A 24,552-nucleotide genomic window follows, 5' to 3' on the forward strand; every position below is an offset into this window, starting at 1 on the left:
AGTTTCTTTACAGTGTTCACCCAGCAATGTTTTTAAGATAACACCCGACAGTTTTGACTACATCATTTATTTGGGTATTGACGGAAAAAATTACTGATTCCAAGATACAAACATAAATAAAGAAAATACTTCACATGAACGTTTTGATATAAGAATTAATAATCTAATTTTTTAAATATAAAAGAGGAAACGTGACTCCATCTCCTAGGAACTCTCAATATTATCATTAGCAATCTAGTATTTCATCATGATCTGTGGTTGAAATGAAGACATAAGGATTAATTCCCTCTCTTATAGTCTTACAAGAACACTAGACTCTTATATTAAGTTTAAAGAATAATATAGTATTTTAAAAATATATTATTTAAAAGAAGAGTCTATCCTAAATGTGCCTTAGAATTTAATAAAAAGGTGAAAACTTATATTACCTAATGTCTTTTAAACACCGAACTTGCGAAGAAGCCAATAGCGATTTTGTAAACAAATCGGACCGCAACGTTTGCCGTCACGTCCTACCATTGCTCCCATTACACCTGACAATTACTGTAATTTTACCCTTATTAGTGACTGCTGTTTCTATTCTTTCGTGTTAATTAAATCTTGAAGATCCAGGAGGTATTGTAAAGCAGCATTTAACAAAATGGTCAAGCTTACTCCAGAATTGATTCAACAATCGGTTCAGCATATCAATCCAGTTCGGGATCGGGAACTGATATTAAGAGGTTAGTTTCTATTTTGGGAATTGTTTTTTATTAGTAGTGTTTACTTGTATTTCATACTCTATCTGAGCAACACATAATGCTTTTCATAACGTTGGATAGTGAATGCATCGCACCTTGAGCCTAATTTAAAATACATTTACTTATGGTTTTTGTGGAAGATGGGGTAGGGTTAGTGTCGTCAGTATTCCTTATGCGATGCACGGTAAGAATTTATTGGCATATGCTGATTAAAATTGTTATGGGAACATTGTGTTGGTGTATAAAAAAAAATAAAAAAAATAGTCGTAGGATGAAAATAAAACTAAAATATTTTTTTTCGAAATGTTTACAGTTCCACCGCATATAACTCGGGTAAATGATATTTTTTTCAGACACATTTACACGTGCTTTATACGCTTTCGGGAGCCTTGTAGATCAGTGGCCATGTCCTCCCGCGTGCATAGAAAATGGGAATTTTCAATATTAAACTTACCCGATAATCATGTAGCTGTCAACTCCGTTGCCCGACAGAATTCTACGGGAGGGATACGCCAGCTATCACTATACTAGAAGGGGGTGTACTCACAAGCGCCACCTGTGGCCAGGTACTACAGTACTTGTTGTTTACGCCACCTCACTTTTTCCTCTGTCGTGCTTCCGGCAAGACGTTCTTGGATACGCTTATGATTTTGGAGTATTGTTCACGGTTTGGTGAAGTATTTCTCTAAATTTTGCAGCTATTCGCTATACTGGAAACTTCTATATTAGCTTAGTTAGCTTTTGGAATTAATTTGATTAATTATGGTGACGAAGAGAGTATGAACTCTCTTTCACCTTTAAATGGCCGACCCTTCCCTTAGACGGAAGTGTTGGTGTCTAAGAGAGTATAGACTCTCTTTCTTAATTTTGCTTAACAAAAGTTATAGATTTATTTTATATCTCTCCGCCTCTTATAGGCCTCTTCGATTAACTTCCTTTTATTATAAACTTATTAAAATTAATTTTTATATTTGTTTATATTCGACCTTCCTAATAGTAGGCGGTCTTTTCTTGGTACCGAAGTTAATCAACATTGAGCCCGTCATTTCGGTTTTACCTGTTAACATATTATGCTATTTTAATGTCTTTAAAAGAATTTCTTTGATAGTCTCGTACTGTTTTCAAAGTTGAACTAACGTTTTGTTTTGTCTCTGCAGTTGTTGACGTTCAGAACGTTCAACTTGCGCTCTATCGTTACGATAGAGAAAGACTTTTCACGGTTTCACGTTGCAGTAGAGTAACCGTGTCTAGCGTTTTGTTCATTCTTTCTTAACTTAATGGTTTTAATCCTAATAAAGGAACTTTTCATTGTGGGAAATTTTTCAGTTTTTTCCTTTAACAATAATATGTTTTAACGATATATATGATTGGGCTCTTCTCTCAGGTTCTAAGTCAAGAGAGAGAGAGAGAGAGAGAAGTAGAGACGGAGGGAGAAAGAGGAGGATAAACGTTTCATGCAAGCGAGTAACGTTGTTATCGTTTTTGCTCTTCTCCCTAGTCTCTTTAGGGGAAGAAGGTAAACGTTTCTAGAGTGATCTAGTGTTTAGTCTCTTTCCAGCCACTGAATTATTTATCTTTCATTAGATTTTTCTGTTACATTGTAATTCTGTTTTCGCAATTACTAACTTTTGAGAAAGGATAGAATTGCGTGTTTCAGGTACAAACCACTTAAAGTTTCGAGTTCAGTGAAATAAGTGCAAACAGAAAATCAAAGTGATAAGTGATTAGCGCAAAGTGTGTCAGTGTTGTGCGTGAGGGTACTTCTGTGCGCGCCAGTCGTCCTCCCAGTCCGGGACCTCTTGCAAGCTCCCAGCCCAGGGGAGAAGCAATGTCGAAGGACAAAAGGGTTCAGCAGGCCTTGATCGGCGCACAGAAGTATCCTCGGTGGTTGCGGGCGTGTCTTACCGAGACCGTCACTCCCACCCGCAGACGATTGAGCCCTTATTTTGCTCGTCTGCAGAAGAAATTTAGGGGAGAAAACGCTGGTCTCAGGTCTCAAGACCTCTTAAACGTAAAGTCCAGACCTATGCCAGACGTACGAAGTTAGAGTTCAACAACCCGGATGCAGTCATTGGGTTAGCTCTGACTCTCCTCAGTCATCAGTTGAATGCACTCCGCCTAAGAGGAGTAAGGTTCTGCCGCAACAGATCTCTGCTGTTAAGGCTTTACCTCAGCAGACCTTAGTGTCTGCCGACCCCAAGTTGACTCTACTGCAGTCCATGCAGTCACAACTTTCGGTCTTGATGCGTGAGTGTCGGGCTGAGAAGGTTGCGCCTCCGCCTGCGCTCGCTCCGCCTGCGCTCCCTCCGCCTGCGCTCGCTCCGCCTGACCGCAGTACCGCCTGCCAGGCGTACGATGTTGAGCCACGTTATGAGTTTACTGATCCCAGTGGTGTGCAGCTCCCTCCGCCTTCCTTAAGGCAACCTCAGCAATGGGAACAGGAGGCTTATACCTCTCTTCCTCCGCTTCCACTTGCTGTTCCACCAGTGAGGCAACACTCGCTTGAGGTACAACAACCTCTCCCATCCATGAGTCAGTCTCCTCAGCTCTTGCTGCAGCGAGCTCAACCCTCCTCAAGGCAAGCACCTCAACACCTTAGCCTTGCGCCTCAGGAGCCTCAACTTGCGAGACTTTTACTGCGTTCTGCGCAGCCACTGCCTTTTCGCTCTCAGCTCACACCGCAGGAACCTCAACTCGTTCCTCAGGAACTTGCTACTGCGCATCCGCCAACCACTCAGCAAGCGCAACCCTTGAGTTCAGCCACTCATGCCAGGAGTCAGCCTCCTCCACCCATGCGCCTACCTTCTGCTACTTCCTTTGATCAGCCTTTGCAGACTGAGCCTCAGGTGTTCCCTCAACAGAGTCTTGAAGAGGAAACCACAACTATTGTTGTTCCAGCTCGTTCTGACTCTGCTGTTCAGCATACCTTACCTCCATTTTCAAACATTATGATAATGGAGGTTATTTGTATTACTTATAAAAATATATTTGTATTCCTTGCAATATATTTTTAACAATATCGCAAAATATGGCAAAAATATGAATCTTGAGTTATGAATGTAAGGTAAATATTATGTTGATATTAAAACCCCATGCAAGCATGCATAAAGCACTCTAGCACTGGTCATGGAATTTCTGAGAAATGTTAAACGCCATGCACACGCTCTGCTTACCTTACAGCATGCTCTACATACAGCATGCTCTGCTTACAGCATGCTCTGCATACAACACATACTCTGCATACAACATGCTCTGCATACCTTACCGCATGCTTCTCAGTCACACATCTTTGGTTGTTGCCAACTCACTAGACTGTCAAGCAGTTTCATAACGTTGCCTTCTAGTCTGCTGCTTTTGCACCAGTGAAACCCTCACTGAGAGAACTTAGCTTTTCTAGGATATGGTCCCTGTATAGGAGAGAGTTCTTTTCTCCCTCCTTCTGATATTCCCTTGAGGACTCTGTCATTTGGAGGGAGCCTTTAGCTGCGTAGCCTCCTATGGACTTTTATTTAAGCATAACATGCTTCCAGGGAAGGTAATGGTTCCACTTCAGTCGCTAATCCCGTCTGTTACCACACCTGCTCCCATAGACCTTGAGCTGTGTTGCAAGACATGCAGTCCAAGCTTAGTCCTTGTTAGAGGATTTTTTTGTTTACGGAGTCAATGTGTCACGGGGAAGACGTTCAACAACCAGCAGAAGTGACTTGTTGTGACGCAGTGCGGCAACCTCAGCAACCCGATAAGGAGTTGTCTGTACGACCCAGACAGTCTAGACAGATTCGGGTTGTCACTGTACTTCCTCGCTTGCCCATGGTTGACAGTTCACAGACTGTGCAGCAGTACCATGATCTTGTGTCCGGCTCCGTCAGACGACTGGCTTTTAAGAGCTCCCACAAGTCGTCGCTGTCTGGAGATTTTCAAATGGACTATGGATCTGACCAAGGAACTGGGCCTCCTGGTCAATTTTGAGGAGTCTCAGCTCGTCCCATCCCAGACCATCGTCTCCTTGGGTATGGATCTTCAGAGTCGAGCTTTTCGGGCTTTTCCGTCGGCCCCAAGGATCTTCCAAGCCCTAGAATGCATCCAGAGCATGCTGAGAAGGAACCGATGCTCAGTCAGGTAGTGGATGAGTCTAACAGGGACACTTTCATCGCTGGCCCTGTTCATCGTGTTAGGGAGACTCCACCTCCCCCCCCTTCAGTATCATCTAGCTGCTCACTGGATAAAGGACATGACGCTAGAGACGGTCTCAGTTCCTGTTTCCGAAGAGAGGAGGTCTTCTCTCGCGTGGTGTAAGAACAGCTTTCTTCTCAAGGAAGTCTACCTTTGGCTGTTCAGAAACACGACCGCCGTCTCCTCTCGGACGCATCAGACACGGGCTGGGGTGCGACTTTGGACGGACAAGAATGCTCGGGAACATGGAATCAGGAGCAAAGGACACTTCACATCAATTGCAAGGAGTTGTTGGCGGTTATTCTGGCCTTGATAAACTTCAAGTCCCTCCAGCTTAACAAAGTGGTGGAGGTGGACTCTGACAACACCACAGCCCTGGCTTACATCTTCAAGCAGGGAGGGACTCTTTCGTGGAAGTTGTTCTAGATCGCAAGGGACCTACTCATCTGGTCTAAAGATCGAAAGCTAACTGGTAACGAGGTTCATTCAGGGCGGTATGAATGTCATGGCAGATCACCTCAGCCGGAAGGGTCAGGTCATCCCCACAGAGTGGACCCTTCTCAAGAATGTTTGCAGCAGACTTTGGGCCCTGTGGGGTCAGCCAACCATAGATCTGTTCGCTACCTCGATAACCTAGAGACTCCTGTTGTATTGTTCTCCGATTCCAGACCCAGCAGCAGTTCACGTGGATGCTTTTCTGCTGGATTGGTTCCATCTCGACCTGTATGCATTCCCGCCGTTCAAGATTGTCAACAGGGTACTTCAGAAGTTCTCCTCTCACAAAGGGACACGGCTGACGTTGGTTGGCTCCACTCTGGCCCGCGAGAGAATGGTTCTTAGAGGTACTGCAATGGCTGGTCGACATTCCCAGGACTCTTCCTCTAGGAGTGAACCTTCTAAGTCTACCTCACGTAAAGAAGGTACACCCAATCCTCCACGCTCTTCGTCTGACTGCCTTCAGACTTTCGAAAGACTCTCAAGAGCTAGGGGCTTTTCGAAGGAGGCAGCCAGAGCGATTGCCAAAGCAAGGAGAACATCCACTCTCAGAATCTATCAGTCTCAAGGGGAAGTCTTCCGTAGCTGGTACAAGACCAATGCAGTTTCCTCAACCAGTACCACTGTAACCCAGATTGCTGACTTCCTGTTATATCTAAGGAAAGTAAGATCCCTTTCAGCTCCTACGATCAAGGGTTACAGAAGTATGTTGGCAGCGGTTTTCCGCCACAGAGGCTTGGATCTTTCCACCAACAAAGATCTACAGGACCTCCCTAGGTCTTTTGAGACCTCAAAGGAACGTCGGTTGTCCACTCCAGGCTGGAATCTAGACGTGGTCCTAAGGTTCCTTATGTCATCAAGATTTGAACCTCTCCAATCAGCCTCTTTTTAGGACCTCACATTAAAAACTCTTTTCCTCGTGTGCTTGACAACAGCTAAAAGAGTAAGTGAGATCCACGCCTTCAGCAGGATCATTGTTTTCACATCTGAAACGGCTACATGTTCCTTGCAGCTCGGTTTTTGCTAAACGAGCTTCCTTCACGTCCTTGGCCTAAGTCGTTCGAGATCCCAAGCCTGTCCAACTTGGTGGGGAATGAACTGAAGAGAGTACTTTGCCCAGTTAGAGCTCTTAGGTACTATCTAAAAAGGTCTTAACCTTTACAAGGACAATCAGAAGCCTTATAGTGTGCTATCAAGAAACCTTCTTTTCCAAGTTCTAAGAACTCAGTTTCTTACTATTCAGGCTTCTGATTAGAGAAACACATTCTCATCTGAAGGAAGAAGACCTTGCTTTGCTGAAGGTAAGGACACATGAAGTGGGAGCTGTGGCTACTTCAGTGGCCTTCAAACAGAGCCATTCTCTGCAGAGTGTTATGGATGCAACCTATTGGAGAAGCAAGTCAGTGTTCGCATCATTCTATCTCAAAGATGTCCAGTCTCTTTACGAGTACTGCTACACCCTGGGACCATTCGTAGCAACGAATGCAGTAGTAGGCGAGGGCTCAGCCACTACATTCCCATAATCCCATAACCTTTTAACCTTTCTCTTGAATACTTTTTATGGGTTGTACGGTCGGCTAAGAAGCCTTCCACATCCTTGTTGATTTGGCGGGTGGTCAATTCTTTCTTGAGAAGCGCCGAGGTTAAAGGTTGTGATGAGGTCCTTTAGTATGGGTTGCAGCCCTGTATACTTTAGCACCTTTGAGTTGTTTCAGCCTTCCAAGAGGAACGCTGCGCTCAGTAAGGAAGACGATCTTATTAAAGGCAGAGTAACGGTTCAAGTCGACTTCCTTACCAGGTACTTATTATTTCATTGTTATTGTGGATAACTGATTATATGAAATACGGGATACTTAGCTATCCTTTAGTCTTGTACACTGGTTTTTCACCCACCCCCCTGGGTGTGAATCAGCTACATGATTATCGGGTAAGTTTAATATTGAAAAATGTTATTTTCATTAGTAAAATAAATTTTTGAATATACTTACCCGATAATCATGATTTAATTGACCCACCCTTCCTCCCCATAGAGAACCAGTGGACCGAGGAAAAAGTGAGGTGGCGTAAACAACAAGTACTGTAGTACCTGGCCACAGGTGGCGCTTGTGAGTACACCCCCTTCTAGTATAGTGATAGCTGGCGTATCCCTCCCGTAGAATTCTGTCGGGCAACGGAGTTGACAGCTACATGATTATCGGGTAAGTATATTCAAAAATTTATTTTACTAATGAAAATAACATTTTCTGGTATTTTTGTAGTGAATTACAGGGCAATGTAACCTAGGAAAAAAACTACTGTTTCTTATAGAAAAAATTACGCTCTCTTCAAAAATGACACTCGTTTCCTTCGCAAATGAATAGTTTCAGAAATATATATACATCTATATCCTACGATAATGGGGGACCCCCAGTGGGAACTCAGGGTTTTGGGTGGGGAAAACATACTGGGGAAACGATATATAATTGTTTTCCTATAGTAAATAACGTGAATTAACCGAATTTGATGTTCATTTCAATCGGAAACAAACAGATCAACCAATTCGGATAACTTTGTTTTGCACGGTGTCACTTCTCTTACGAACGAACGATAACATTAGCAACGTTACCAATAATACACAGTGTTACCAACGTTGACGTATGGTACACAGAGTTACCAACGGCACGCTGATGTTACTAAAGATAGTAATGATAGATATTTCCATATGTATTTTAAATAATTTCTCCATATAAGTTTTACTCAATATATAAAAAGTACAAAAAGGCCACAGAACCTAACAAACCCACCTAACCTAGCCTAGTAGTATGACAGGTCACAAAATAACATTTGATCTACATCGGACGTTGGCAGCACTGGTTACTGTATTTTGTCATGACACAATCTTTGTAACGGCACCTCCAAAGTTTATCCAGATATACTGTTTTGTATTTTCCTCCGGTTATTATAATTTCAAGAAGGTAATGTATAGAGAAGAAAAGGCTTGTTTTACGTTTATATATCTATTCCCCAGTATGTTTTCCCCACCTAAAACCCCGAGTTCCCACTGGGGGTCCCCCATTATTGGAGGATATAGCTGTATATATATTTCTGAAACTATTAATTTGCGACGGGAACGAGTGTCATTTTCGAAGAGCGTAATTTTTTCTGTAAGAAAAAGTAGTTGTTTTCCTAGGTTACATTGCCCTGTAATACACTACAATGAAACCTTAAATGGTTATGGGAACATTGTGTTGGTGTAAAATAAAAAAAGAATAAAAAAAATAGTCGTAGGATGAAAATAAATCTAAAATATTTTTTTTCGAAATGTTTACAGTTCCACTGCATATAACTCGGATAAATGATATTTTTTTCAGACACATTTACATGTGCTTTATACGCTTTCGGGAGCCTTTGTTGATCAGTGGCCATGTCCTCCCGCGTGCATAGAAAATGGGAATTTCTTTCCATTTTCTAGCTGTTCGTTAAACAAGGCCGCTATACTTCAAAAACTGTGTCCATTGTTCTGCAAAACCGCTACACAAAAACACCACCTAACCTAACCTACAAGCTGTCCCTACCTAACGGGGGAGCTAACGCCCCCCCTCACACTGCCGTATTCTTAGCTCGCACTGTGTTTGATTTGTAACCCGTTTCACTCCTAGCAAGGTAACAATCATATTTTGGAAAGGAAAAATATTTTACAAGTAATAAGAGAGATAACGCTTGTCACAACAAACCACATACACCCTTATATGCTAACATAAACCAATATAGCTTTACTTATATAAAGTTCAGCCAAGTTCAGCTTCCAGGATGATTTGTATCTTTTGCAACAGTGCCATTACTTGAAGTCACTGTAGTGGTATCTTCTTACCAAGGGACAACTTTTTTTTTGTAGTGGGTTGGATTGACAGGTGATTAGTGAAGAGTAGGCTGTTGGGACGGACCAGAACTTTTGGAATCAAGGATATTGAGCGGGTAAACGCGCTTGACTAATTCCAGGAACGCCTTCAGTTTACACCCAGTATCCTTCAAATAGCATTTTTGAATAACATGCATAGCAAAGTAGCTATCTCACAAATGTTTCTGTGTCCCGTATTTCGGAAGTACAGATCTTTTAGGTAATCGCCACTGCGAGTTGATGGTATTTGTGTGCACACTGTGAGCATCCTGACTCACAAAATTAATGCTGTGGTTTAAAGTGCAGTGTCAATGAAATTTATTCTTGATATTACTAGAAGCCTTCCAACAGTCCGAAATTATGGTAGTTTTTGGATGAACGAACTCTAATAATATTGGGATTAATGTCTTCTCCAAACGATCCTCGACAACCCTGAAGAGAGTTTCGCATTTTTCATGGTCAATTCCCAAAACACCCATTTGCAATCAATCATGCTACCAACATTGTATATCCGCTTTCCGAACTTACTCTCGTCTGTCTCGATGACATATCCTGGTCCGCCAATCTTTTTGCTGACCATCATTAAAATGTCCACGTATACGTCGCGGTAGAAGTTGTACCAATCCACGAGCGTATGAGATTTAAACTCTTTGTACATAGGGGCAATCAGGTTCTGGGGTATACTGCACTATACGTAAAAAAGACTAAAATAGTGAATACATCTTCGCATGATAGTTTTGAACTTGAAAAAAAGCTTCCATGTTTAGGAAAATCTTCTTAATGTAATAACTGTTAAAACACCGCCATCAGGTTGGCCATTGTTCAATGATTTTCCGTTATACTATAACGCATTCCAACAATACAAACTTTAAACAAACACCAGAATAATCCCCCTGAGTCCCATTTTAAATAAATAAGATCTAGATTCATTACTCTTGGTAAAACTAGGAACCCTTACAATGTTTGAATTGATCGAACTGATAAAAAAGATTCACAATTACTGTATCTTGGCACTGATTTGATGCCATCTTTGCACCTCGTGGGTAAAGAATGAGCATCTCCCACCCTCGATTGATGCTGCCATTACCCTGTTTGAATTTTTGGAAATATTGGGTTATGATTGGATGAAAAAAAAGCCCTCCGGCAATTTCCCAAATCAAGTGGGATCCGATTGGGTCGTTCCAAATTGCCGTGACCACCGATCAGTTCAGCATTCTGCTGTTAAAGCACTATTGAATTCTGGAAAGTACAGTACAGGATTGAGAAACTGCGTGTCAGTGTACAGAGCTTATTCAACTTATAAAATTTCATGACAATTTTGATGGTATTCAAAATAATTCTGTACAGCATCAATCTGATAAGTACTTAACTGGGGTATTTAGAACTTTATTCTATGCAAGTTTCCGATAGATTGAAAATAAGGTGGCCGCTATCATACATACAGGTGGTCGCTATAATATATACAAGTGGCAGCTATCATACGATAGTATAACTTACATTTATTGTTTTGGTGTGAGAACATTTATTCCCACATGAATACAAATCCCAGTCCAGTGATAGGAGTTTGTTTAAAGTGAACCTGGATAATGCTGTTAAAACTTTTTGAGGTGTGGGGATAGTCATTGCTGGGCTTTCACTTTGTTTTCAGGTGCCGGATAGCATAGCAGTACTTGTGGTACTCAGAACTGGCTTGTTTTCTGTGTAATCAGCATTTCCACTTTCTTGATCCTGTTAGGTGGCATGGCTGTATGCTTTCTATTCCCTCACTATGATGTCAATGTAATCCTAAGGACGTTGGAATCCTGGGAATTGATGTGAACCCTCCGAGGATGAAAGTTTATGCTTGAGCGTTAAGCAGAAGGCCACCACCCTTCTCTTTTCCTTCAGTATCTTTCCTTTTCCGGAAAAGCTCTAAGGATGTTCATCGGGTTGTGATGTCTCTTTGTGAAATTCCTGTCACCTCCTCCCTATGGGAGGATCGTCATCAACCTGAATGACCCTTAGGAGAACTTCAAATTCCTCCTCCTGTTTTGGGAACTCGGCGCAAAGGATGAGAGATTTTCTATGGCCTCCCCTTCAGCTCTCCACCATTTTCTGGTCTGGATAGATGGGCTTCGCCATTCTTTTCCCCCTTTTGGCAAAAGAGTTCAATAATAGATTATCTGCACACAAAATGTGACTCCTACCGTTTCTCTCCTCATGTGAAAGACATTGCTGACTCCCTTCACCAAAGATGAAGAGAAGACAATAACTTGTGTGTGTACCCTTGCGCCCTCACTTATATGACATATTTTAGCTCTAATAATTGCATGTAATTTTGTCATTCCTTTGTTATTTACACATATCAAAAGTTTACAAAATATGTACCTTTGGTAATCTGCATCATATCTCTATATCAGGATAATTTGGCCCAACGTTGGATCATAAGGTATTGTTTAAAGTAAAATTTGTTCCTACACAAGTACAAACCTTATCCTTTAATAGGCGTATGTTTTCAGCTTGGCTGGAACTTGTTTCAAAATTTACAATGAGGTTTTGGTAGTTACTGGCAGGCGGTGGTAATGCCCCGGCTCTCCCAGGTGCTCACCTGATTGATGGAAGGAATGCATTTGCTTCTCAACCTACCTCGAATGTTTGCAGGGCTTTTATTTTGCAAGTTTACTAAATGGTTTTATGGAGCATTTTGTAGTGGTAATTGCCTATAAGACTTCCATTTGTATCGTAAGTTACAAAAAGGTGCTGTTCACAAACTCTTCTTAATCAGGAGCAAACACACTTAATCGACAGAGTCCCAGTTTAGTGATTTTAAGCAAGCCCTACATCATTGCGTGGTGGGAAGGCTTCGTTTTCTCACCATCACTCGACCTGCCACAAATTATTGGTGAAGTTCAAAGGCACCATCCAACTTCTGTGGGAATTGTAGATGTTTATATCTTTCTACTCCTATTTTTCTGTTTCTCTGATTCATCAACTGTCTGTGAAGACATTGAAACTCTTAAGGACCTTGATTGGTCCCAAGCAACCAAATGCTGAATGATACCCAGATTAATTGTTTCTCTTTCTTCTTCAGGTAAGCTCTTCAATTTCTGTGGAAAAGATACCACTCAGCCCCTGATCCAAGTGTTCAACTTGGATTAAGACCTGGACTCTTCACAAGAGATTGCAAGACTCTTGAGGAGGGGGTGACAGTCTTTACCTCCTAGAGAGCTCAAACAGCTTTGAGCAATTTTGTGAGTCCTTTAGTTTCTTAATCGGATCCACTGGAACTCTGGTTAACCCCACGAAGCGAGTAGGAAAACAGCGTATCTTTTCCTGTATCACCAGCCATTCTGAAGGGTAAAAGAAAATCTCCATTGCCTTTGTTCAGCAGTTTGTGCTATAAACCTAGATGCGAAGATGTCACATTTTCAATCTTTCTTCCTCTTCTCCCTACACAGGCAACTAGCAGGGACAGGAATGACTTGCCTTTCTGTTTTGGAAGTGGAGAAAGACACGACGACTCTTCCTTTAGTATGGAATGAATGAGATATCCAGAAATGCTGCTTCGTTCTGGTTTCATGGAACTATCGGGGACATACCATTGAGATACTACCGCTAGAGAGTTATGGGGTCTTTTGACTGGCCAGACAGTACTACATTGGATCCTTCTCTCTGGTTACGGTTCATTTTCCATTTGCCTACACACACACTGAATAGTCTGGCCTGTTCTTTACATGTCCTCCTCTGTCCTCATATACCTGGCAACACACATTACCAAACAATTCTTCTTCACTCAAGGGGCTACTGCACTGTTATTGTTCAGTGGCCACTTTCCTCTTGGTGAGGGTAGAAGAGACTCTTTAGCTATGGCAAGCAGCTCTTCTAGGAGAAGGACACTCCAAAATCAAACCATTGTTCTCTAGTCTTGGGTAGTGCCCTAACCTCTGTACCATGGTCTTCCACTGCCTTGGGTTGGACTACACTTGCTTAAGGGTACACTCGAGCACACACTCATTTAATTTCTCTTCCTCTTGTTTTGCTAAATTTTTCATATTTTATATAGGAGATATTTATTTTAATGTTGTTACTCTTCTTTAAATATTTGATTTTCCTTTTCTCCTTTCCTCACTGGGCTATTTTACCCGTTGGAGCCCCTTTGCTTATAGCGTCCTGCTTTTCCAACTAGGGTTGTAGCTTAGCAAGTAATAATAATAATAATAATAATAATACTCCCAGGTGGGGACTGGGACTACCCCAGACCCACACCCACAAAGCCAGAATAACAGATCTACCCTAGCCTTCAGGAAGAACCAGTCAGTGGCTCAAGTGCTAAATGTCAAGAGTCTTGTAGGTCCTGTAGTGCAACCCACTTCATGGTAGTATAACCCACGTCTTTAGATACGTTTCCATTGTGACCTGTGGTAGCTACTCGGTAGGTTGTGTAGCTTAGCTCCATATGCGAATTTATTCTAGGACTCTAGGTTAAGAGGCGGTGTGTCTGGCCTTTTTCCTGTTTTCCACCCTTCCCCCTGGGTGGGGGTAACGGTTGTTAAGTTATGGGGGTCCGGTTTGAGCAATTCTCTATACAATTTAATTATAGAAGTATTTCCCCCAGCCTCATTATGAGGGGAAGGGTGGATTGAATGTAGTATACATTACACCTAATTGGACATGCATCATGACATACCCTTCCAAAGATAGGTTCTTCCTCAACTGTCTGTCAGCAGACAGAAACCTGCCCTAACTCATGATAATCTTTTTTAAGGGATGGGAGGTAGATGTACTTGAAACAAGGTAGAATGAAAGAATTGAAACACTTCTTCAGTATAGATTGATCACTAAAAATCTCAAGACTTTCTCAATAATCTAATTTTTTGTGCAATTGAAAAAGACAGACCTAATGTTTTTTTCAAAAGTAAATTTGTTATCAAGTATCACACCTAAAATTTTAAGAGCCATACAGAGTTAAAGGAACATTAGTAAATATGGAAATAAAAGACATCACCAGAACCATTCACTCCTAGGAGTAGCTATTAAACTCCAGTTGGATAAGAATAATTGAATCCCGCAGTATATTGATTAATATTGGCTTTATTTTGTAAGCTTTTCACCAAGCAGTGAATGAGTTATAGATAATCTATGGGACAAGCTTTTGAATCTATAATGTGTAGCAAATTTTCAGAAACATTACTGAAAGAAACTATGAACATTTAACTCATCTAGGGGAGTTAGGGTAGGTTGGCAACCGGGTGGGTAGGACCAGAATTACTATTTTAAGAGAAGATTCACTTGTCTTCTGAACTCAAGCAAAGAAAGCTACCAGTATCCAAAGCTCTTGAAGCTCATCACTAACGAGGCATGTCATCATCATCGTTATCCCTTATACAATCAACTAGCTTTGTCTTTCCAGGCCTTTTCCCTGAACTAACAGCAAGTCTCCTTTATCAATTTGCATTGTTAACTTGATCGGCAGCAATTGAAACATACTTTCACATGAGGGAAACACACTTTTCACAAAGATTATTTAACCCTTTTACCCCCAAAGGACGTACTGGTACGTTTCACAAAACACATCCCTTTACCCCCATGGACGTACCGGTACGTCCCTGCAAAAAACTGCTATTTCCATTTTTTTTAATTTTTTTTATAATTTTTTGAGAAAATTCAGGCATTTTCCAAGAGAATGAGACCAACCTGACCTCTCTATGACAAAAATTAAGGCTGTTAGAGCAATTTGAGAAATATATACTGCAAAATGTGCTTGAATAAAAAATAACCCCTGGGGGTTAAGGGTTGGAAATTTCCAAATAGCCTAGGGGTAAAAGGGTTAAGTCGCAGTATTGGCCCGGGCACAATACACTAAGAAAAGGCAGATACACTAATGAACTATCAGAAACAAACATAGGAATTGCTAAGGAAACCAAGGGAAGGCATTTTGATGCGCAATAATAAGAAAGCAATATGGAGAAGGCGTGGTTAGTAATGCACGGCTGAAGAAAGTAAAGAGGCATAGAGATTGATGTGTCTGTTTTCCTTTACTGAGGGCATGTATTTATTAAAGGGAAAGAAAGAGGTAAATTTTTTTAAGAATTTTACGGGTAGAGGTCGATTAAACCGAGCTTCTAGAGAAGAAGCAACATGAACATCAGGTGAATATAAAAGTAAAAATTTTTATTATTAAACTACTGTTTGTAGTTGATACTGTCATGTCTTCATGACAAAAATCCTTATCATCTAGGCTAGGTCGTTATGTTCTTAGTTTTATCTTGTAAAATTACCTTTTGAATTTTATGTGCCATGTATAGTTGATTTGCTGTAGAATATAATTTTGATTTTTTTTCCAGGATACAAGATTCCTGTTATCGAGAACTTGGGAGCTACACTGGACCAGTTTGATTCTTTTGACCTAAGCGACAATGATATAAGGAAGCTTGATGGATTTCCTCTTTTGAGGAGACTTAAAACACTTCTTCTTAACAACAATAGAATTGTGTAAGTATAATTTTGTGAAATTGCTACAGGTTTCAACCCAAAAGTAGTGTTCCTTTGATGGTAATTTTACAATTGTTAAAGGAGAAAATAATAAGAATTGCGAATTATAAACAAAATTTCAGTCAAATAAACAGTTTTGTACTAACTGTGTCCATGTTTTGAGAGCCCATCTAGTATTAATTAATCACAATTTACTTGCAGAAACTATTTTTTGTAACTGCTTGTTTAAATTATATGTTGGTGTTTATCATTGAAAGATTTAACCCTCCCAGAGTCCTATCCTTTTATCTTTGGGAAGGTAGTACCAGAGAGCCATATTTTTGTCTTCACCCACTATCCTTTTTCTGTTTTGATTCCCCTACTTAGAGAAATCACCAGACCCTTTAAGTTCATGTAAAAAATGTGAGTTATTTTGAAGTGGAAGAAAACAATGCATCTCGTAGGTGATGATAATCCCTTGCCTATCTCATAGAATTCAGAACTTTTTCACATTTTGCCTTAAGATGCATGTGTTGCGACTGGGTTTATCAAGGAAGTCATAAAGGTAAAGGTTTCAGTTCCAATTTCATCAGAATAGATGATCGCCAGAACATCAGCCGGGCAAGCCCGACCCCCCCACTGTGGTGCCCAACCACAAATGTGGCCTCTCCAGTAAACAGCTTAAACTAACGGTCCCGGGCTGGGATCGATCTGCTGCCATGTGAATGCAGGGCAAACACGTTATTACTGAGGGCAGCACTCCTGCCAAGCTGAATATCATTTCTACCATCATTAAAGCTCACAAATATATTAGATGGAAATAAATTGGCCAGCTCCCCAGCAGAGTTCTTTCAGGAAATACCATAAGAAAAACATGAATCAAGTGATGGTATGGTGTGGAACCTTGATGGTCCCAAGGTGCCTAAAAAGAGACTGGCACTGGTTTACAGAAAGAATCACTGATGCTTTTGGAACAAGACTACAAAGTTTGGTGAAGAACACTAAAAAACAGCAACAGTCACACTGCAGTGAAAAATAAAAAGTTTGTGTATATAAAAACATTACAAGAATGTTTAAATATATATAGAAACACAATTAAGAATAAAACAACAAAAGAGAAAAGTCAAAGGCCATTAAAAACAGTTGGAAGGAGAGAGAGACGAGCGTCTAGCCAAAAGAAAACTGACAGGAAAACATAGGTGTGGGGTGGCCGGCTACCCCTCCTACCCTCCCACTCGGGGTAGTTCCACCCCACTAAAAGTCTTGTGGCTAGTTTCAGTTTCGCTGAAAGGATAATCCCTAATAAGTAGCTTCTGGTCTGTATAAGTCAGGAAAAATACAAATTGCTTCCGAATTTGTAATTTTTTTGTTTGTCTCTTTTGTTAGACGGTACACTATTGTCGTTTTTTTTTTTTTTTTTGCAGTTCACTGCATATTTGATGTCTCACAGGATTATAATATAGGAGAGGGGGTTCCCAGCCCACCTTGTCCCGTTCCTTTTAGTCGCCTCTTACGACACGCAGGGATACGTTGGCGCTATTCTAATTGATTTTATTCCCCCGCGGCCACAAGGGGAATAAAAATAGGAATGAATGGCGAGCGATTGTGATGCAGTTCTGGTAGGCCCTGCTGCTTCCTCCGGTGCCTTCGATGACCGTGGAGGTAGCAGCAGTAGGGGATTCTCCGTTATGAAGCTTCATCTGTGGTTGATAACGGGGGAGGTTGGGCTGTGGCACCTTAGCAGTACCAGCCGAACTCGGTTGAGTCCCTTATCAGGCTGGTAGGAACGTAGAGAGGAGAGGTCCCCTTTTTTGTTTCATTTGTTTGATGTCGGCTACCCCCCAAAATTTGGGGAAGTGCCTTGGTATATGTATGTATGTACTGTAGATTTAAGTAATGGAAAATAACTAAAAAGGTTCAGCATCTGCTGCTATGGAACTTTTTCGCTTGATAGGTAACCTCATTCTATAAAAGACTCCCTGCTAAGGTTGTGAGTTGTTCGTGTCGGTCAGTTCAAGAACAGATTAGAATTAGTGGCCAGGGCACAAGCCACCCATTGAGATACTACTGCTAGAGAGTTATGGTGTCCTTTAACTGGCCAGACAGTCCTACATTGGATCTTTCTCTCTGGTTACAGTTCACTTCCCCTTTCCTTACACATACACCGAATAGTGTGGCCTATTCTTTACAGATTCTCGTCTGTCCTCATACACCTGACAACACTGAGATTACAAAACAATTTTTGTTCCACCCAAGGGTTTAACTACTGCACTATAATTGTTCAGTGGCCACTTTCCTCTTGGTAAGGGTAGAAGAGACTAGCTATGGTAAGGAGCTCTTCTATGAGAAGGACGCTCTAAAATCAAACCATTGTTCTCCAGTCTTAGGTAGTGCCATAGCCTCTGTACCATGGCCTTCCACTGTCTTGGGTTAGAGTTCTCTTGCTTGAGGGTACACTCTGGCACGCTATTAAATTTAATTTCTCTTCCTTTTGTTTTGTTAAAGTTTTAATAGTTTACATAAAATATATTATGTTGTTACTGTTCTTAAAATATTCTATTTTTCCTTGTTTCCTTTCCTCCCTGGGCTATTTTCCCTGTTAAGGCCCCTGGGCTTATAGCATCCTGCTTTTCCAACTAGGGTTGTAGTTAAGATAGTAATAATAAGTTTAGTCTTCTTTTCTATATTTAAAGCAGAATTTAAAACATTTTGTTTTTACCTATATTTTTTCATGAATTGCGTTATTCAAATACTGTATAAACTATTTCTTTTGGTGAGTGTAGCATACTTACTTCAGAGGGTTGCATTTCATTATGTTAACCCTTTTACCCCCAGGCTATTTGGAAATTTCCAACCCTTAACCCCCAGGGGGTTATTTTTTTCCCAGCACATTTTGCAGTATATTTTTTTTGAATTGCTCTAACAGCCTTAATTTTTGTCTTAGAGAGATCAGGTTGGTCTCATTCTCTTGGAAAATGCCTGAATTTTCTAAAAAAATTATAAAAAATATGAAAAAAAAAATTTTTTATAGCGTTTTTTTGCAAGGACGTACTGGTACGTCCATGGGGGTAAAGGGATGGGTTTTGTGAAACGTACCAGTACGTCCTTTGGGGGTAAAAGGGTTAATAATTTCCCTTACATTCCATAGCGAGAGGAATATTTTGAGACGAGTAATTTTGTACCGTATAGTAACTCACCCTGTATGTCTAAACATGAATGTACAATATCCCTTTGCATTTCAGGCGCATTTCAGACACGCTGGCGGAAGAGATTTCCAATTTACAGTTCCTTTACCTGACGAATAACCTAATCCAAGAACTGGCTGATTTGGATAACTTGGCATCCCTGAAGAAATTAGAGTATGTTTCACTGTTGGGGAACCCTGTTACAACAAGGGATCATTATCGCCTGTATGTTATCAACAAGCTTCCTCAGGTGAGTTGTTTTTTTTCTTTTTCAAGATTGTTCTGTGAAAGTGGTTTAGACCTAGCATTGAACAGTATTCCCTGTTTTGATTTTAACCACAGCAATGACATTATTGTATACATTCTAGTAACATTGTTATATCTATTATATATTTTGACAGTTATCAAGTTAAGGCAACCTATAGATAAAATAAAGTATAAGATTCATGTCAACTTTCATGATTTCATCTCATTTATATTGAATAGGATGACCCACAGCTATGCCATATGTAGGATTGTACAAAATAAAAATTCACAAAATGTGCAATTTGAATATGAATCTTTATGTATGTAATTATAACCGTTTTCTTCATCATAACACTTACCGTATTAATTATAACCGTTTTCTTTATCATAACACTTACCGTATAATAACCATAAGATATTTTCATATGCATAAACTGTTCTGAATACTTCTGAATTAACCTAGCACACTAATATGGTAGTTATTGAGTGAAATCTAATTAAAATTGACCAACCGTCTTTAATAATATAGTAATTTGTTTATCAATTTCCCTAAAAATTAGTTGTCTCTTCTAACATTGGTACTAGCTGTATGACATAGACGACAATGAACCCAAAGCAGACTTGCAAAATTTGAACTAGACCCTTCAAGATGAAAGCATAAACATTAATTGTATGAAGAGCTTTTAGCTTAAAATTATTGTGTTTCTGATTTTGATAATTTATAGCAGTAGATAAGGTTTCTTATATGAAACTAAGAGAGATTACTCGAGTGCCATATTTGGATGAGATCATGATGAGGGGTAGATGGAGATGGTTTGGGCATGCTCTTTGCACTCTCCAAGAGAGATTAATTTACCAAACATTCAGCTGGGCTCCACAAGGCACTAAAAGAGTTCGAAGACCCAGGGCTACATGGCTGAGGACTAGGAAGCTTGAAGTGGGAGATGATGAATGGAGAAGTACTGATTTAAAAGCTCAGGATAGAGAACGTACATCTTAGATTGTTTTAATTTCTTTTAGCTTCTAACTGACTTATTGAAAGTTTCCTAAATTTAAGTAAAAAGGAGAACACGATTTTACAATTAAATTTTGCTTTGTAGTCTGTTATCTCATATTTCAATGCTTCCCAGTGTAGTGTTAGTAAATGCTTTTCATGATGTTATCTCATATTTCAATGCTTCCCATTTCAATGCTTCCCAGTGTAGTATTAGTAAATGCTTTTCATGAAGAAGAAATGGCATTGAATCATTAATATTTAATCATAATTACTAATTCATATAGGAAATCATCAAGAATATGTGCAAATAAAGGAATGTTGTGAAGGTTAGCCTTGATAGCTTTAAGAACATCATAATTTGAAATCCTTTTGTTGAGAACTAATCAGTTTTAGCTGTAAGTTATAGTAAGGTTTAAAAACTGCTTTGATATTTTTTACCTTTTTACCTTTGTGTTACTAATGAAGTTTCAGTTTGTGTTACTAATGTAGTTTCAGATTGTGTTACTAATGTAATTTCAACACTAATATATTCTATAATTTTAATTTGCCATTATTTCTTCAGGGTGTCATATCTAAAAGTATAAACTATCTTTACTTTATCCATTTTTTAAAATCCTATTTTTCATTCATTCTTTTAAGAATGATCTCATTTCTAACCCTTTGTTCATAACAAACTCAAGACTACTCTAAATTTCACATCTCCTTGCCAAGATTCTTGGACATGATGTGTCGTACAATGCTAGCGGCATTTTTGGATTTATTTCAGAAGCAGGTCTTCTGAAAGCTATTTAACTAATAACATATTTGCTTTTATGGTTTTGAATATTCTTTTATTCTTTGTATATAATAAATGATATCTTTAACAATGACCTTCGAAGTCAGGATGCCAGAAAACCTCAAATTATTCATTCATTCATTAAATTTCTGCTTCTTCCATTTACAAAATTTCAATATTTTCCTAGATGGTAACGAGGCTGTTGAATAATGATTAATTAAATTTTGCAGATTCGAGTTCTTGATTTCCGGAGAGTGAGGGAGCGAGAGAGGGAGATGGCAAAGAAATTGTTCAAGAGCAAACTTGGAAAGGAAATACAGAAAGAGGCTAAAAAGGCTAGAACTTTTGTTCCTGGTGCTGGAGGCATGATGGATACTCGACCTACTTTAGGTATGATGAATTTCCTTATTTTTTTCCCTTAGACTGATTTAATAAACCCTTGAGCATTAACTTTTTTCACAGTCATACAAATTGCAACATCGTCTACTTTAAAAGTTTTAACTCTTGATGGAGTACCAAATTACTGTACTTGTTAGAAGCAGGGTGACGGATTGGGTTTAAGGCGATGGACAAACTGTCTTTTTGGCTTTTACTCCTGATGCCTGGCGGTTGATCTAACTAGAATTACAGAAGTATGGACCGGCAGGGGTCACTTGCCTTTGTTAGATAGGCCCTGCGCATCACACAGAACTGGCTATCCTTTGATGTATCTAGCCAATGAATCCTCTTTGGATTTAGTCAGTCATGTTAGAAGAGGTGATTATTATTATTTAAATGAGAGGTGGGGCCTCTATCTTTGGACATTTTATAGTATATATGATGCTTTTCGCTGAACTTTTATCATCAGTTCATTATCGTCGTTCAAAATGTTCAGCGTGATCAATGCCCTCGATTATTCAAGGCACGAATTGGTCTTACAAGCCATAAGAAGGTTCACCACCCCAACATTAATTGACCTATTATGACCCTATGATTTAACCTTCTATTGGGACTGAAAACTATGATATTCGGATACGAGTACAAGCCGATGACAACAACGATTTTTAACATAAAAATGCTTTTATGGGTTTACGTATTTAATCTTATAAAGTTAGTAACTAATAGTGTTTTACATGTGTGCTAGAGCAATGCATATAACAGACTTGCTTTAAGGAAAAGTTATCTTGTATGTTTTAAGATATCAATTTTGTTTGAAGACTTATTCTTTCCTGGGTATTTCATATATTATTTATTATTAAGGACCATGATCTACCAGCTGGGATCCATTCTAGAATGGCTATTATTATTATTATTATTATTACTAGCTAAGCTACAACCCTGTATGCCCTAGAGCTCCAGCAATTAGAAATAGCTCGGCGAGGAAAAGAAATAAATAAACTATATGAGAAGTAATGAAAATAAAATATCTATTTATTGCTAGCATCATTAAAATAGATTAGTCATATATAAACTATAAAGAGATACTTTAGAATACACAATGTTTAGTGTATTTATGATAAAGGAAATAAACCTACAATATATGAAATCAGAAATATATTTTGAGCTTTCGAAGGGACCCTTCCTATTCAGAAAGCAAAAACTTTTTGCGTTGTTTTCTGAAGAGGAATGGAGATGGTACCTTCGAAAGCACAATATAAATTTCCTTTTTCATAGATTGTGGGTTTATTCCATTTATAGTTCTCTTGCTTGAGGGTACAATAGGGCACACTATTCTATCTAATTTTTCTTCCTCTTGTTTTGTTAAAGTTTTTATAGTTTAAACAGGATATATTTATTTTAATGTTGTTACTCTTCTGAAAATATTTTATTTTTCCTTGTTTCCTTTTATCACTGGGCTATTTTCCCTGTTGGGGACCCTGGGCTTATAGCTTCCTGCTTTTCAAACTAGGGTTGTAGCTTAGCAATTAATAATACAGTAATAATAATAATAACGGGTTAATAATGGCAGATTTTACCTTATACAATGTATGAATTTTCTAATGCTGTATTGGGACATATACAACAGAAGTTTTTATAGTTTGTTTAATTTTTTTTCAGCTCAAATGACTGCCGAGGATCAAGCAGCCATCCGGCAGGCAATCTCTAATGCAAGGTCAATGGAAGAAGTGGAAAGAATACAGCATATGCTCCGTACTGGCAATATTCCTGGTCGTACACAGGCTGGAAAACATAGTAAGTGGTAGATTATCCTCGTAAGGTATAATTTTATAGTTAAGAATATTGTTTTTAAATAGGCACTTAGAGGCTTAGTCTTTATATAGCTGGTAGATTTCAACTAGGGCATTATATTGAAATGTTAGAATGGCATTTTATGGTATTAACCTGTATACTTCTGAACTTTTTTTTTATCAACATTTTTTGAAGGCTTCCAGGAAATTAGTTAATTTACACTTAAAAATGGTTCTCATTTCTAAGGAATTATACACCATGCTGTGTCTATTAAAAGTGCGAAAGCTTCTGCATTTTTTATATGAGTATACAACTTATATAATTATGGATTTTTAATTCCACATCCACTGTTCTCATCTTTGATAATTTTTCATATTTAGTTTTAGTAAAATCATAGTAATGAGGGTAAGAATGGGTGTGATAAATTAATTATCAGCTAGAGTGGATATGAATGTGTTGAGGTGATCTGGCCATGTAGAGAGGATGGAAGAGGGCCATCTGATGTAGGAGATAACCAAGGAGGTAGATATTAGCGAGATTACCAAGGAGGTAGATATTAGCAATTTGTGAGAATGGACTAATTTTATCATATTCATGTGAAAATATATTTGGTGACCTCTTGTTAGGCATTCGTCTTTGTAACTTCATTGAGCTAGCGTTACTCTTCAACCTATGGTGTGGGAAATCTCTCTCTGTGCCGTCTTTTATGCATTTGTCCTTTATTGGACTTCTGTTGGGTGTGTGTACCTTGATTACTTCTGTTTGGAAAATATGGCCGGGTGACCTCTGTTGAGTGATTTTCTTAGTGACCTATTTTGGGTGACTTTCTTGTTGTTGGATAGATGTGTGTGACCTTTAGTAAGAAACACTTGACCTGTCCTGGTCATTATATCTATTGTTGTAGTAGACCTTGTTACCTTTTATCACCTGTACCTGAAGCTTCCTTGTTAGAGTGTTGTGGTACGTCTTAAGTTTTTTACTGATCACTGATGTTGGACAAACCTGCTGTAGACATACAGGCTACAGATCCCCTCCATCATGTGACATGGTAAAGCATAGGCCCCGTGTGGGTAACCCCTTACTGACAACCAAAGTCTCAGTGTTCCTGCAAGTGAAAGCTGTGTATAGTAGCTGGTCTCTCTGTTGATAGTCTTCAGTAGCACCAGGTTGCAAGAACCCTGGTATTCTATTGATCTTCATCCCAAAACTAGCACATTAAAACTTTTTTGCTAGAATTGATTTAAACATCAAATTATGCTATTAATTTTTTTTGGCTAAGAACGGCTTGTAGAACTGTCAGTGGAGCATGTCTTGAGGGCAGGAGTCTGGAAACAGCTGACAACCGTCACTGTCCACCAACTATAGAACTTATGCATATAAATACACATACATACATAATATACCAAGGCACTTCCCCAATTTTGGGGGTAGCCGACAGCAAACAA

At 39.4% G+C, this 24,552-nt stretch overlaps 1 protein-coding gene across 1 annotated transcript in view; it reads left to right on the plus strand.

Annotated features, from left to right (window-relative positions):
- The first annotated feature begins 488 nt into the window (after nucleotides 1-488).
- Nucleotides 489-24,552, plus strand: part of U2A (small nuclear ribonucleoprotein polypeptide A'-like U2A) — a 32,943-nt gene continuing 8,879 nt past the window's right edge. The window contains exons 1-5 of the mRNA XM_068367701.1: nucleotides 489-722; nucleotides 15,609-15,756; nucleotides 18,978-19,170; nucleotides 21,169-21,328; nucleotides 22,976-23,110. Coding sequence (XP_068223802.1) covers nucleotides 641-722; nucleotides 15,609-15,756; nucleotides 18,978-19,170; nucleotides 21,169-21,328; nucleotides 22,976-23,110 — 718 coding nt within the window. The 5' untranslated portion in view covers nucleotides 489-640. The remainder of the gene's footprint in view (nucleotides 723-15,608; nucleotides 15,757-18,977; nucleotides 19,171-21,168; nucleotides 21,329-22,975; nucleotides 23,111-24,552) is intronic.

The sequence above is a fragment of the Palaemon carinicauda genome, unplaced genomic scaffold (assembly GCF_036898095.1).
Source record: "Palaemon carinicauda isolate YSFRI2023 unplaced genomic scaffold, ASM3689809v2 scaffold106, whole genome shotgun sequence".
Lineage (NCBI taxonomy): Eukaryota > Metazoa > Arthropoda > Malacostraca > Decapoda > Palaemonidae > Palaemon > Palaemon carinicauda.